Source organism: Oncorhynchus nerka, linkage group LG8 (genome assembly GCF_034236695.1).
Source record: "Oncorhynchus nerka isolate Pitt River linkage group LG8, Oner_Uvic_2.0, whole genome shotgun sequence".
NCBI lineage: Eukaryota > Metazoa > Chordata > Actinopteri > Salmoniformes > Salmonidae > Oncorhynchus > Oncorhynchus nerka.
The window spans coordinates 6,041,782-6,056,719 of NC_088403.1; the positions used below are offsets into that span (position 1 = coordinate 6,041,782).

The 14,938-nt window shown below is 46.7% G+C and overlaps 1 protein-coding gene across 2 annotated transcripts in view; it reads left to right on the forward strand.

Moving 5' to 3' along the window:
• Nucleotides 1-13,145, forward strand: part of pthlha (parathyroid hormone-like hormone a) — a 34,329-nt gene extending 21,184 nt beyond the window's left edge. For both annotated transcript variants that reach the window (XM_065021185.1, XM_065021184.1), the window contains 2 exons: nucleotides 11,478-12,056; nucleotides 12,176-13,145. In XM_065021185.1, coding sequence (XP_064877257.1) covers nucleotides 11,478-12,033 — 556 coding nt within the window. In that variant the 3' untranslated portion in view covers nucleotides 12,034-12,056; nucleotides 12,176-13,145. The remainder of the gene's footprint in view (nucleotides 1-11,477; nucleotides 12,057-12,175) is intronic.
• The last annotated feature ends 1,793 nt before the right edge of the window (nucleotides 13,146-14,938 follow it).

The window sequence follows — 14,938 nt, forward strand, 5'->3', positions numbered from 1 at the left end:
TAACACTGAGACACACTGAGACACTACAACATAACACTGAGACACTACAACATAACACTGAGACACACTGAGACACTACAACATAACACTGAGACACTACAACATAACACTGAGACACACTGAGACACTACAACATAACACTGAGACACTACAACATAACACTGAGACACACTGAGACACTACAACATAACACTGAGACACTACAACATAACACTGAGACACACTGAGACACTACAACATAACACTGAGACACTACAACATAACACTGAGACACTACAACATAACACTGAGACACACTGAGACACTACAACATAACACTGAGACACACTGAGACACTACAACATAACACTGAGACACTACAACATAACACTGAGACACACTGAGACACTACAACATAACACTGAGACACTACAACATAACACTGAGACACACTGAGACACTACAACATAACACTGAGACACACTGAGACACTACAACATAACACTGAGACACACTGAGACACTACAACATAACACTGAGACACACTGAGACACTACAACATAACACTGAGACACACTGAGACACTACAACATAACACTGAGACACACTGAGACACTACAACATAACACTGAGACACACTGAGACACTACAACATAACACTGAGACACTACAACATAACACTGAGACACACTGAGACACTACAACATAACACTGAGACACTACAACATAACACTGAGACACTACAACATAACACTGAGACACACTGAGACACTACAACATAACACTGAGACACACTGAGACACTACAACATAACACTGAGACACACTGAGACACTACAACATAACACTGAGACACTACAACATAACACTGAGACACTACAACATAACACTGAGACACTACAACATAACACTGAGACACACTGAGACACTACAACATAACACTGAGACACACTGAGACACTACAACATAACACTGAGACACACTGAGACACTACAACATAACACTGAGACACTACAACATAACACTGAGACACACTGAGACACTACAACATAACACTGAGGCACTACAACATAACACTGAGACACTACAACATAACACTGAGACACACTGAGACACTACAACATAACACTGAGACACACTGAGACACTACAACATAACACTGAGACACTACAACATAACACTGAGACACTACAACATAACACTGAGACACTACAACATAACACTGAGACACACTGAGACACTACAACATAACACTGAGACACTACAACATAACACTGAGACACACTGAGACACTACAACATAACACTGAGACACACTGAGACACTACAACATAACACTGAGACACACTGAGACACTACAACATAACACTGAGACACTACAACATAACACTGAGACACACTGAGACACTACAACATAACACTGAGACACTACAACATAACACTGAGACACACTGAGACACTACAACATAACACTGAGACACACTGAGACACTACAACATAACACTGAGACACACTGAGACACTACAACATAACACTGAGACACACTGAGACACTACAACATAACACTGAGACACACTGAGACACTACAACATAACACTGAGACACACTGAGACACTACAACATAACACTGAGACACAACAACATAACACTGAGACACTACAACATAACACTGAGACACACTGAGACACTACAACATAACACTGAGACACTACAACATAACACTGAGACACTACAACATAACACTGAGACACACTGAGACACTACAACATAACACTGAGACACACTGAGACACTACAACATAACACTGAGACACACTGAGACACTACAACATAACACTGAGACACACTGAGACACTACAACATAACACTGAGACACACTGAGACACTACAACATAACACTGAGACACACTGAGACACTACAACATAACACTGAGACACACTGAGACACTACAACATAACACTGAGACACTACAACATAACACTGAGACACACTGAGACACTACAACATAACACTGAGACACACTGAGACACTACAACATAACACTGAGACACACTGAGACACTACAACATAACACTGAGACACACTGAGACACTACAACATAACACTGAGACACACTGAGACACTACAACATAACACTGAGACACTACAACATAACACTGAGACACACTGAGACACTACAACATAACACTGAGACACACAGACACTACAACATAACACTGAGACACTACAACATAACACTGAGACACACTGAGACACTACAACATAACACTGAGACACTACAACATAACACTGAGACACACTGAGACACTACAACATAACACTGAGACACACAGACACTACAACATAACACTGAGACACACTGAGACACTACAACATAACACTGAGACACACTGAGACACTACAACATAACACTGAGGCACACTGAGACACTACAACATAACACTGAGGCACTACAACATAACACTGAGACACTACAACATAACACTGAGACACACTGAGACACTACAACATAACACTGAGGCACTACAACATAACACTGAGACACTACAACATAACACTGAGACACAACAACACACATACCATCCTGGGTAACAGTGTTATCCTTAGCATTAGTTCCTGGGTAACAGTGTTGTCCTAAGACTAGCAGTCTGGAGCACTGGGTTAGGGTTAGATCAGGGCTGAGGTGGGTTAGATCAGGGCTGAGGTGGGTTAGGGTTAGATCAGGGCTGAGGTGGGTCTGTAATGGCACCCTATTCACTCTATAGTGCACTACCCCTAATGGAACTGGTTTAAAGTAGTGCACTACCCCTATGGGCCCTGGTCTAAAGTAGTGCACTACCCCTATGGTCACTCTCTTGGTAACCAAGTTACTCCAGCTGTCTTGGTAAGCCAAAGATACGCCAGCTGTCTTGGTAACCAAGTTACTCCAGCTGTCTTGGTAACCATAGATACTCCAGCTGTCTTGGTAAACCAAAGATACTCCAGCTGTCTTGGTAACCAAGTTACTCCAGCTGTCTTGGTAAGCCAAAGATACGCCAGCTGTCTTGGTAACCAAGTTACTCCAGCTGTCTTGGTAACCATAGATACTCCAGCTGTCTTGGTAAACCAAAGATACTCCAGCTGTCTTGGTAAACCAAAGATACTCCAGCTGTCTTGGTAAACCAAAGATACTCCAGCTGTCTTGGTAAACCAAAGATACTCCAGCTGTCTTGGTAAACCAAAGATACTCCAGCTGTCTTGGTAACCAAGTTACTCCAGCTGTCTTGGTAAGCCAAAGATACGCCAGCTGTCTTGGTAAACCAAAGATACTCCAGCTGTGTTGGTAACCAAGTTACTCCAGCTGTCTTGGTAAGCCAAAGATACACCAGCTGTCTTGGTAACCAAGTTACTCCAGCTGTCTTGGTAACCATAGATACTCCAGCTGTCTTGGTAAACCAAAGATACGCCAGCTGTCTTGGTAACCAAGTTAATCCAGCTGTGTTGATAAACCAAAGATATTCCAGCTGTCTTGGTAACCATAGATACTCCAGCTGTCTTGGTAACCAAGATACTCCAGCTGTCTTGGTAACCAAGTTACTCCAGCTGTCTTGGTAACGATAGATACTCCAGCTGTCTTGGTAACCAAGATACGCCAGCTGTCTTGGTAACCAAGATACTCCAGCTGTCTTGGTAACCATAGATACTTCGGCTGTCTTGGTAACCATAGATACTCCGGCTGTCTTGGTAACCATAGATACTCCAGCTGTGTTGGTTACCATAGATACTCCAGCTGTCTTGGTAACCAAGATACTCCAGCTGTCTTGGTAACCATAGATACTTCGGCTGTCTTGGTAACCATAGATACTCCGGCTGTCTTGGTAACCATAGATACTCCAGCTGTGTTGGTTACCATAGATACTCCAGCTGTCTTGGTAACCATAGATACTCCAGCTGTCTTGGTAACCAAGATAATCCAGCTGTCTTGGTAACGATAGATACTCCAGCTGTCTTGGTAACCAAGATACGCCAGCTGTCTTGGTAACCAAGATACTCCAGCTGTCTTGGTAACCATAGATACTTTGGCTGTCTTGGTAACCATAGATACTCCGGCTGTCTTGGTAACCATAGATACTCCAGCTGTGTTGGTTACCATAGATACTCCAGCTGTCTTGGTAACCATAGATACTCCAGCTGTCTTGGTAACCAAGATAATCCAGCTGTCTTGGTAATGATAGATACTCCAGCTGTCTTGGTAACCATAGATACGCCAGCTGTCTTGGTAAACCAAAGATACTCTAGCTGTGTTGGTAAACCAAATATACTCCAGCTGTCTTGGTAACCATAGATACTCCAGCTGTCTTGGTAACCATAGATACTCCAGCTGTCTTGGTAAACCATAGATACTCCAGCTGTCTTGATATTCACAATATATTCTCGTGGTTTGTCCTGGTGCACACACCCTCACCCACCCACACCCAGTATGATGCAGACTGGGTGACAGGTGCTCCCACCCAGGTGCTCTCACCCAGTATGATGCAGACTGGGTAACAGGTGCTCCCACCCAGTATGATGCAGACTGGGTAACAGGTGCTCCCACCCAGTATGATGCAGACTGGGTAACAGGTGCTCCCACCCAGGTGCTCCCACCCAGTATGATGCAGACTGGGTAACAGCTGCTCTCACCCAGTATGATGCAGACTGGGTAACAGGTGCTCCCACCCAGTATGATGCAGACTGGGTAACAGGTGCTCCCACCCAGCTGCTCCCACCCAGTATGATGCAGACTGGGTAACAGCTGCTCCCACCCAGTATGATGCAGACTGGGTAACAGCTGCTCCCACCCAGTATGATGCAGACTGGGTAACAGCTGCTCCCACCCAGTATGATGCAGACTGGGTAACAGCTGCTCCCACCCAGTATGATGCAGACTGGGTAACAGCTGCTCCCACCCAGTATGATGCAGACTGGGTAACAGGTGCTCCCACCCAGTATGATGCAGACTGGGTAACAGGTGCTCTCACCCAGTATGATGCAGACTGGGTAACAGCTGCTCCCACCCAGTATGATGCAGACTGGGTAACAGGTGCTCCCACCCAGTATGATGCAGACTGGGTAACATGTGCTCCCACCCAGTATGATGCAGACTGGGTAACAGCTGCTCCCACCCAGTATGATGCAGACTGGGTAACAGGTGCTCTCACCCAGTATGATGCAGACTGGGTAACAGGTGCTCTCTCTCTCTCTTTAATAACAGCGTCCTCTGCCATATATGACAATGACTTCAAATCAAATCCCAAGTTCAAGGACTTTGGGAAACTGAGGACAAAAACACATATTGTTGTCCTTCTTTTTTTGTTGGTGTGCCGCCGCTTCCCAATGCTCTTGAACACAGCATGACGCCTCTGTGACAGTAGGGATTAGTTCCTGGATGCTGCTCTCTCCGAGGGGGGGGGATTTTCCTAAAGAAAGGAAAAGTAATCTCTTAGTGTTTGGCAGCAAGCAGGCTAATCTGACGTCCCAGTGGAAACACTCTCTCTGCTATGAATCATCTCATACTGAAGGCCAAGGAGATTAGCATCATGGATACACAGATAATAGTTGACTGATATTGGACAATAACTGTTGTGTTGTCAACAAACAAACAAACAAACAAATACATATTACCTGCCACGAGGTCTGGAACAAAATAAATAGTCTTGATTAGCTTCATGGATGTTGTTGCCAGTTGTTGCCAGATATTGTACAGTGAGTGTTGTGTTGGCAGATTACAGCACACAAACAAACTAAGAGTCCTTACCTGGTAGTAGTCTGGATCTAGGATCTAGTCTGGATCTAGGCTGTGTTGTTCTGTAGTCTGGATCAAGGCTGTGTTGTTCTGTAGTCTGGATCTAGGCTGTGTTGTTCTGTAGTCTGGATCTAGGCTGTGTTGTTCTGTAGTCTGGATCTAGGCTGTGTTGTTCTGTAGTCTGGATCTAGGCTGTGTTGTTCTGTAGTCTGGATCTAGGCTGTGTTGTTCTGTAGTCTGGATCTAGGCTGTGTTGTTCTGTAGTCTGGATCTAGGCTGTGTTGTTCTGTAGTCTGGATCTAGGCTGTGTTGTTCTGTAGTCTGGATCTAGGCTGTGTTGTTCTGTAGTCTGGATCTAGGCTGTGTTGTTCTGTAGTCTGGATCTAGGCTGTGTTGTTCTGTAGTCTGGATCTAGGCTGTGTTGTTCTGTAGTCTGGATCTAGGCTGTGTTGTTCTGTAGTCTGGATCTAGGCTGTGTTGTTCTGTAGTCTGGATCAAGGCTGTGTTGTTCTGTAGTCTGGATCAAGGCTGTGTTGTTCTGTAGTCTGGATCAAGGCTGTGTTGTTCTGTAGTCTGGATCTAGGCTGTGTTGTTCTGTAGTCTGGATCTAGGCTGTGTTGTTCTGTAGTCTGGATCAAGGCTGTGTTGTTCTGTAGTCTGGATCAAGGCTGTGTTGTTCTGTAGTCTGGATCTAGGCTGTGTTGTTCTGTAGTCTGGATCTAGGCTGTGTTGTTCTGTAGTCTGGATCTAGGCTGTGTTGTTCTGTAGTCTGGATCTAGGCTGTGTTGTTCTGTAGTCTGGATCTAGGCTGTGTTGTTCTGTAGTCTGGATCTAGGCTGTGTTGTTCTGTAGTCTGGATCTAGGCTGTGTTGTTCTGTAGTCTGGATCTAGGCTGTGTTGTTCTGTAGTCTGATTCTGTGTTGTTCTGTAGTCTGGATCTAGGCTGTGTTGTTCTGTAGTCTGGATCTAGGCTGTGTTGTTCTGTAGTCTGGATCTAGGCTGTGTTGTTCTGTAGTCTGGATCTAGGCTGTGTTGTTCTGTAGTCTGGATCTAGGCTGTGTTGTTCTGTAGTCTGGATCTAGGCTGTGTTGTTCTGTAGTCTGGATCTAGGCTGTGTTGTTCTGTAGTCTGGATCTAGGCTGTGTTGTTCTGTAGTCTGGATCTAGGCTGTGTTGTTCTGTAGTCTGGATCTAGGCTGTGTTGTTCTGTAGTCTGGATCTAGGCTGTGTTGTTCTGTAGTCTGGATCTAGGCTGTGTTGTTCTGTAGTCTGGATCTAGGCTGTGTTGGTAGTCTGGATCTAGGCTGTGTTGTTCTGTAGTCTGGATCTAGGCTGTGTTGTTCTGTAGTCTGGATCTAGGCTGTGTTGTTCTGTAGTCTGGATCTAGGCTGTGTTGTTCTGTAGTCTGGATCTAGGCTGTGTTGTTCTGTAGTCTGGATCTAGGCTGTGTTGTTCTGTAGTCTGGTCTCTGTTCTGTAGTCTGGATCTAGGCTGTGTTGTTCTGTAGTCTGGATCTAGGCTGTGTTGTTCTGTAGTCTGGATCTAGGCTGTGTTGTTCTGTAGTCTGGATCTAGGCTGTGTTGTTCTGTAGTCTGGATCTAGGCTGTGTTGTTCTGTAGTCTGGATCTAGGCTGTGTTGTTCTGTAGTCTGGATCTAGGCTGTGTTGTTCTGTAGTCTGGATCTAGGCTGTGTTGTTCTGTAGTCTGGATCTAGGCTGTGTTGTTCTGTAGTCTGGATCTAGGCTGTGTTGTTCTGTAGTCTGGATCTCTGTGTTGTTCTGAGTCTGGATCTAGGCTGTGTTGTTCTGTAGTCTGGATCTAGGCTGTGTTGTTCTGTAGTCTGGATCTAGGCTGTGTTGTTCTGTAGTCTGGATCTAGGCTGTGTTGTTCTGTAGTCTGGATCAAGGCTGTGTTGTTCTGTAGTCTGGATCTAGGCTGTGTTGTTCTGTAGTCTGGATCTAGGCTGTGTTGTTCTGTAGTCTGGATCTAGGCTGTGTTGTTCTGTAGTCTGGATCTAGGCTGTGTTGTTCTGTAGTCTGGATCTAGGCTGTGTTGTTCTGTAGTCTGGATCTAGGCTGTGTTGTTCTGTAGTCTGGATCTAGGCTGTGTTGTTCTGTAGTCTGGATCTAGGCTGTGTTGTTCTGTAGTCTGGATCTTAGCTGTGTTGTTCGGTAGTCTGGATCTAGGCTGTGTTGTTCTGTAGTCTGGATCTAGGCTGTGTTGTTCTGTAGTCTGGATCTAGGCTGTGTTGTTCTGTAGTCTGGATCTAGGCTGTGTTGTTCTGTAGTCTGGATCTAGGCTGTGTTGTTCTGTAGTCTGGATCTAGGCTGTGTTGTTCTGTAGTCTGGATCTAGGCTGTGTTGTTCTGTAGTCTGGATCTAGGCTGTGTTGTTCTGTAGTCTGGATCTAGGCTGTGTTGTTCTGTAGTCTGGATCAAGGCTGTGTTGGTCTGTAGTCTGGATCACGGCTGTGTTGTTCTGTAGTCTGGATCTAGGCTGTGTTGTTCTGTAGTCTGGATCTAGGCTGTGTTGTTCTGTAGTCTGGATCTAGGCTGTGTTGTTCTGTAGTCTGGATCTAGGCTGTGTTGTTCTGTAGTCTGGATCTAGGCTGTGTTGTTCTGTAGTCTGTTGAACATGTTGTTCATTTAGACTGACCCCCTAGTGAGGACATGTTGTTCATTTAGACTGACCCCCTAGTGGGGACATGTTGTTCATCTAGACTGACCCCCTAGTGGGGACATGTTGTTCATTTAGACTGACCCCCTAGTGGGGACATGTTGTTAATTTAGACTGACCCCCTAGTGGGGACATGTTCATTTAGACTGACCCCCTAGAGGGGACATGTTCATTTAGTCTGACCCCCTATGTGTGGGGACATGTTGAATTCCTCCCGTACTCCATATCTGGGCCGTGGATCTCGGTCTGACCCCCTAGTGGGAACATGTAGTTCATCTAGACTGACCCCCTAGTGGGGACATGTTGAATTCCTCCCGTACTCCATATCTGGGCCGTGGATCTCGGTCTGACCCCCTAGTGGGGACATGTTGAATTCCTCCCGTACTCCATATCTGGGCCGTGGATCTCGGTCTGACCCCCTAGTGGGGACATGTTGAATCCCTCCTGTACTCCATATCTGGGCCGTGGATCTCGGTCTGACCCCCTAGTGGGAACATGTAGTTCATCTAGACTGACCCCCTAGTGGGGACATGTTGAATTCCTCCCGTACTCCATATCTGGGCCGTGGATCTCGGTCTGACCCCCTAGTGGGGACATGTTGAATTCCTCCCGTACTCCATATCTGGGCCGTGGATCTCGGTCTGACCCCCTAGTGGGGACATGTTGAATTCCTCCTGTACTCCATATCTGGGCCGTGGATCTCGGTCTGACCCCCTAGTGGGGACATGTTGAATTCCTCCTGTACTCCATATCTGGGCCGTGGATCTCGGGTCTGACCCCCTAGTGGGGACATGTTGAATTCCTCCTGTACTCCATATCTGGGCCGTGGATCTCGGGTCTGACCCCCTAGTGGGAACATGTAGTTCATCTAGACTGACCCCCTAGTGGGGACATGTTGAATTCCTCCCGTACTCCATATCTGGGCCGTGGATCTCGGGTCTGACCCCCTAGTGGGGACATGTTGAATTCCTCCCGTACTCCATATCTGGGCCGTGGATCTCGGGTCTGACCCCCTAGTGGGGACATGTTGAATTCCTCCTGTACTCCATATCTGGGCCGTGGATCTCGGGTCTGACCCCCTAGTGGGGACATGTTGAATTCCTCCTGTACTCCATATCTGGGCCGTGGATCTCGGGTCTGACCCCCTAGTGGGGACATGTTGAATTCCTCCCGTACTCCATATCTGGGCCGTGGATCTCGGGTCTGACCCCCTAGTGGGGACATGTTGAATTCCTCCCGTACTCCATATCTGGGCCGTGGATCTCGGGTCTGACCCCTAGTGGGGACATGTTGAATTCCTCCTCTCCATGTGGACTGACCCCTAGTGGGGACATGTTGAATTCCTCCTGACTCCATATCTGGGCCGTGGATCTCGGTCTGACCCCTAGTGGGGACATGTTGAATTCCTCCTGTACTCCATATCTGGGCCGTGGATCTCGGGTCTGACCCCCTAGTGGGGACATGTTGAATTCCTCCCGTACTCCATATCTGGGCCGTGGATCTCGGGTCTGACCCCCTAGTGGGGACATGTTGAATCCCTCCTGTACTCCATATCTGGGCCGTGGATCTCGGGTCTGACCCCCTAGTGGGGACATGTAGTTCATCTAGACTGACCCCCTAGTGGGGACATGTTGAATCCTCCTGTACTCCATATCTGGGCCGTGGATCTCGGGTCTGACCCCCTAGTGGGGACATGTTGAATTCCTCCTGTACTCCATATCTGGGCCGTGGATCTCGGGTCTGACCCCTAGTGGGGACATGTTGAATTCCTCCGTACTCCATATCTGGGCCGTGGATCTCGGGTCTGACCCCTAGTGGGGACATGTTGAATTCCTCCTGTACTCCATATCTGGGCCGTGGATCTCGGGTCTGACCCCTAGTGGGGACATGTTGAATCCTCCTGTACTCCATATCTGGGCCGTGGATCTCGGGTCTGACCCCCTAGTGGGGACATGTTGAATTCCTCCTGTACTCCATATCTGGGCCGTGGATCTCGGGTCTGACCCCCTAGTGGGGACATGTTGAATCCCTCCTGTACTCCATATCTGGGCCGTGGATCTCGGGTCTGACCCCCTAGTGGGGACATGTTGAATTCCTCCTGTACTCCATATCTGGGCCGTGGATCTCGGGTCTGACCCCTAGTGGGGACATGTTGAATCCCTCCTGTACTCCATATCTGGGCCGTGGATCTCGGGTCTGACCCCTAGTGGGGACATGTTGAATTCCTCCTGTACTCCATATCTGGGCCGTGGATCTCGGGTCTGACCCCTAGTGGGGACATGTTGAATCCCTCCTGTACTCCATATCTGGGCCGTGGATCTCGGGTCTGACCCCTAGTGGGGACATGTTGAATTCCTCCTGTACTCCATATCTGGGCCGTGGATCTCGGGTCTGACTCAAAGCGTAAACGTTTTTGAAACAACAGCAATAGTTATACTTTACTTTGTGAAAAGATCAGAGTGTTGAAATGTGTAATTGTTTCAAGACGTTTGGAGAGTGCCCCTGTTGCTATCCAACTGTACACCGGAGCCGAGAGGTTTCACTCCTGTCAGTTGTTTGAGGTAATGAGAGGGACTGGACAACTTTTTAGATTTATAAAAAAAAATATATATGTTTTAGAGATGAAGGCAACGACACCATCATGTCAAATTACAGTTGATATTTCTAGTTGTGGTGGGGGTCTTTAGTACATCCAGGCTGTGACATTCAGCATGACAAGAACACTGTGGACTGAATGAGAGCCAATGCCAACGTCGAGATATTTCTCTGGCTAGTGTATCAGTCATAGTGATTACACATTTCACAGAAGGTTTTAGTTGTCGTTCCAGGCTACTAACATGCTGTTACAGGGAACAGTTTCTCTGTAGCCTCTTTACAGTGTCCTTCTCATGGTCAGAGACATCTATTGGAAACCTGAGAGCACACGTGTGGGAAAACAAAACGGAAAAAACTAAAGTCGAATGTCTGTGTTTCTCAATCTTCTGTGATCTAAGTTCAATGTCCCAATTCTAACCACCGTCCTCCTCCTGTTCTCTCTCTCTCTCTCTCTCTCTCTCTCTTAGGAAGCGCTCGGTGACCCACGCCCAGCTGATGCACGATAAGGGCCGGACGCTGCAGGATTTCAAGCGTCGTATGTGGCTCCAAGAGCTGCTGGAGGAGGTCCATACGGCTGAGATCAGGGAGCTGCCCGCCCGCCCGGTGGTCAGCAGCGGACTGGGGCTGGGACTACCGGGTGCCGGGGTAGGGGTCAGCCTGGGATTGGGCACTACTGGGGGTACCCTGCACCCCCACCCCAAACCTCCAGGGGGCACCAAAAACCTTCCCATTAACTTCCACATGGAGGAGGAGGGAACCAACCTGCCGCAGGAGACCAACAAGTCCCAAACATACAAAGACAAAGACGGGGCGCGGAGGGCCAAGGAAGGGAAGAAAAAGAAAGGGAGGAATGGGAAGAGGAGGGAGGGGGAGAGGAGGGAGGGGGAGAGGAGGGATGGGGGGGAGAAGAGGAAGAGGCGGGCGCGCTCACTGGGCTGGGCGCAGGAAGGGGAGGAGCCTGGGAATGGGTACCACCTGGAGTGGCGAGGGCCCTTCTTCGGCCTGAGGGGGGCGCTGCACTAGAACACTGTCACACTCTGACTAAGGTAAACAAACACCTGATGGTGTTGTTGTTGTTGTTGTTGGGTGATAGATTGCTGAGGGGAATGTCAGTGAATGTCTACTTTACAGTGAACTAACGTCGTTCTCTCTCTTGGCGTTTCAGAAACCCTAAGGACATTCAGATGAACACCCAGACACTCCTGCCGCAGGGTTCTGTGACAGTGACGGTTTTGGAAAAGTAAAATAAGGAAATATTTATTTTTCTGTAAATATTGTAAACGCACCAGACTAGTGATAATGACGAAGACAATAAAAATGACAGACGCTCGCTCTGCGGAGCGACATAATTTAATAATCGTGAAATCCTTCCTGTTTCTGTTTTGTTTTGTTAGGACTATGCCAATTATTATTCATGTCAGATTTTGCTGTAATTTATTTCTGTTTGAATCGTGTATTTATTTTGTAAATGTATCAAGGTGCTGCTGACCTATATTTTTGTACCATAATGCACTTTTAGATTTATAAATATATATATATATAGATATATATATATATATATATACTTACAAGTAATTTTGTTAATTGACTTTTTGTGGTTGATTGAAATGAAGAAAACATTGTTGGTCATTCCTCCTTGTTATCTAGGCTCCTCCTCTGCATGGTTCTATAATGATCACATGACTCGTCTGTCCGCTCTGACTGGCCCACAGACGTCTAATCTAGTTGGCTGTTGACCAGGGGCGTGTTCAATAGGCACACTATGGAAAATGTTTCAAAATAGGAAATCCAAAAAATTAGCATTTCTAATTGGACTAAAGTCCAGCTAGTCCCCTCCCCGTTCCAGATGGTTCTCTTCAGTTCCATACCTAACGAACACGACCCAGGACGACCCACGCAGCTGTCCTCAACCCCTGACCCCTAACCTCTGTACATTGTGCTTCAACTCCCCCTCCGTCAGTTGGTCCACTGGGAACCACCTTGTCTTTCTCCTGTTATGTTTCTGAATGCTGTCCTAAGTTCAAAGTTCACACGGCCTGTACATAACCTGAACACAATGCAACAACTTCATATCGTTGTTTGGCACTTGCACTGAGAGACTACCCTGTATTGAGTGGATTAAACATTTGACAGTATCTCCCCTGAGTGTGATGTGTCCTGTCTGGTTGTATGAACTGACTGTCGTCCTGTCTGGTTGTATGAACTGACTGATGTCCTGTCTGGTTGTATGAACTGACTGTCGTCCTGTCTGGTTGTATGAACTGACTGTCGTCCTGTCTGGTTGTATGAACTGACTGATATCCTGTCTGGTTGTATGAACTGACTGATATCCTGTCTGGTTGTATGAACTGACTGTCGTCCTGTCTGGTTGTATGAACTGACTGATATCCTGTCTGGTTGTATGAACTGACTGTCGTCCTGTCTGGTTGTATGAACTGACTGATGTCCTGTCTGGTTGTATGAACTGACTGTCGTCCTGTCTGGTTGTATGAACTGACTGATATCCTGTCTGGTTGTATGAACTGACTGATATCCTGTCTGGTTGTATGAACTGACTGTCATCCTGTCTGGTTGTATGAACTGACTGTCGTCCTGTCTGGTTGTATGAACTGACTGATATCCTGTCTGGTTGTATGAACTGACTGATATCCTGTCTGGTTGTATGAACTGACTGTCGTCCTGTCTGGTTGTATGAACTGACTGATATCCTGTCTGGTTGTATGAACTGACTGTCGTCCTGTCTGGTTGTATGAACTGACTGATGTCCTGTCTGGTTGTATGAACTGACTGTCTGGTTGTATGAACCTGTCTGGTTGTATGAACTGACTGTCGTCCTGTCTGGTTGTATGAACTGACTGATATCCTGTCTGGTTGTATGAACTGACTGATATCCTGTCTGGTTGTATGAACTGACTGATATCCTGTCTGGTTGTATGAACTGACTGTCATCCTGTCTGGTTGTATGAACTGACTGTCATCATGTCTGGTTGTATGAACTGACTGATATGCTGTCTGGTTGTATGAACTGACTGATATCCTGTCTGGTTGTATGAACTGACTGATATCCTGTCTGGTTGTATGAACTGACTGTCATCCTGTCTGGTTGTATGAACTGACTGTCGTCCTGTCTGGTTGTATGAACTGATAATGAACTCTGATATCCTGTCTGGTTGTATGAACTGACTGTCAGCCTGTCTGGTTGTATGAACTGACTGATATCCTGTCTGGTTGTATGAACTGACTGATATCCTGTCTGGTTGTATGAACTGACTGTCATCCTGTCTGGTTGTATGAACTGACTGATATCCTGTCTGGTTGTATGAACTGACTGATATCCTGTCTGGTTGTATGAACTGACTGATATCCTGTCTGGTTGTATGAACTGACTGATATCCTGTCTGGTTGTATGAACTGACTGATATCCTGTCTGGTTGTATGAACTGACTGATATCCTGTCTGGTTGTATGAACTGACTGTCATCCTGTCTGGTTGTATGAACTGACTGATATGCTGTCTGGTTGTATGAACTGACTGATATCCTGTCTGGTTGTATGAACTGACTGATATCCTGTCTGGTTGTATGAACTGACTGATATCCTGTCTGGTTGTATGAACTGACTGTCATCCTGTCTGGTTGTATGAACTGACTGTCATCCTGTCTGGTTGTATGAACTGACTGATATCCTGTCTGGTTGTATGAACTGACTGTCATCCTGTCTGGTTGTATGAACTGACTGATATCCTGTCTGGTTGTATGAACTGACTGTCATCCTGTCTGGTTGTATGAACTGACTGATATCCTGTCTGGTTGTATGAACTGACTGTCATCCTGTCTGGTTGTATGAACTGACTGATATGCTGTCTGGTTGTATGAACTGACTGATATCCTGTCTGGTTGTATGAACTGACTGATATCCTGTCTGGTTGT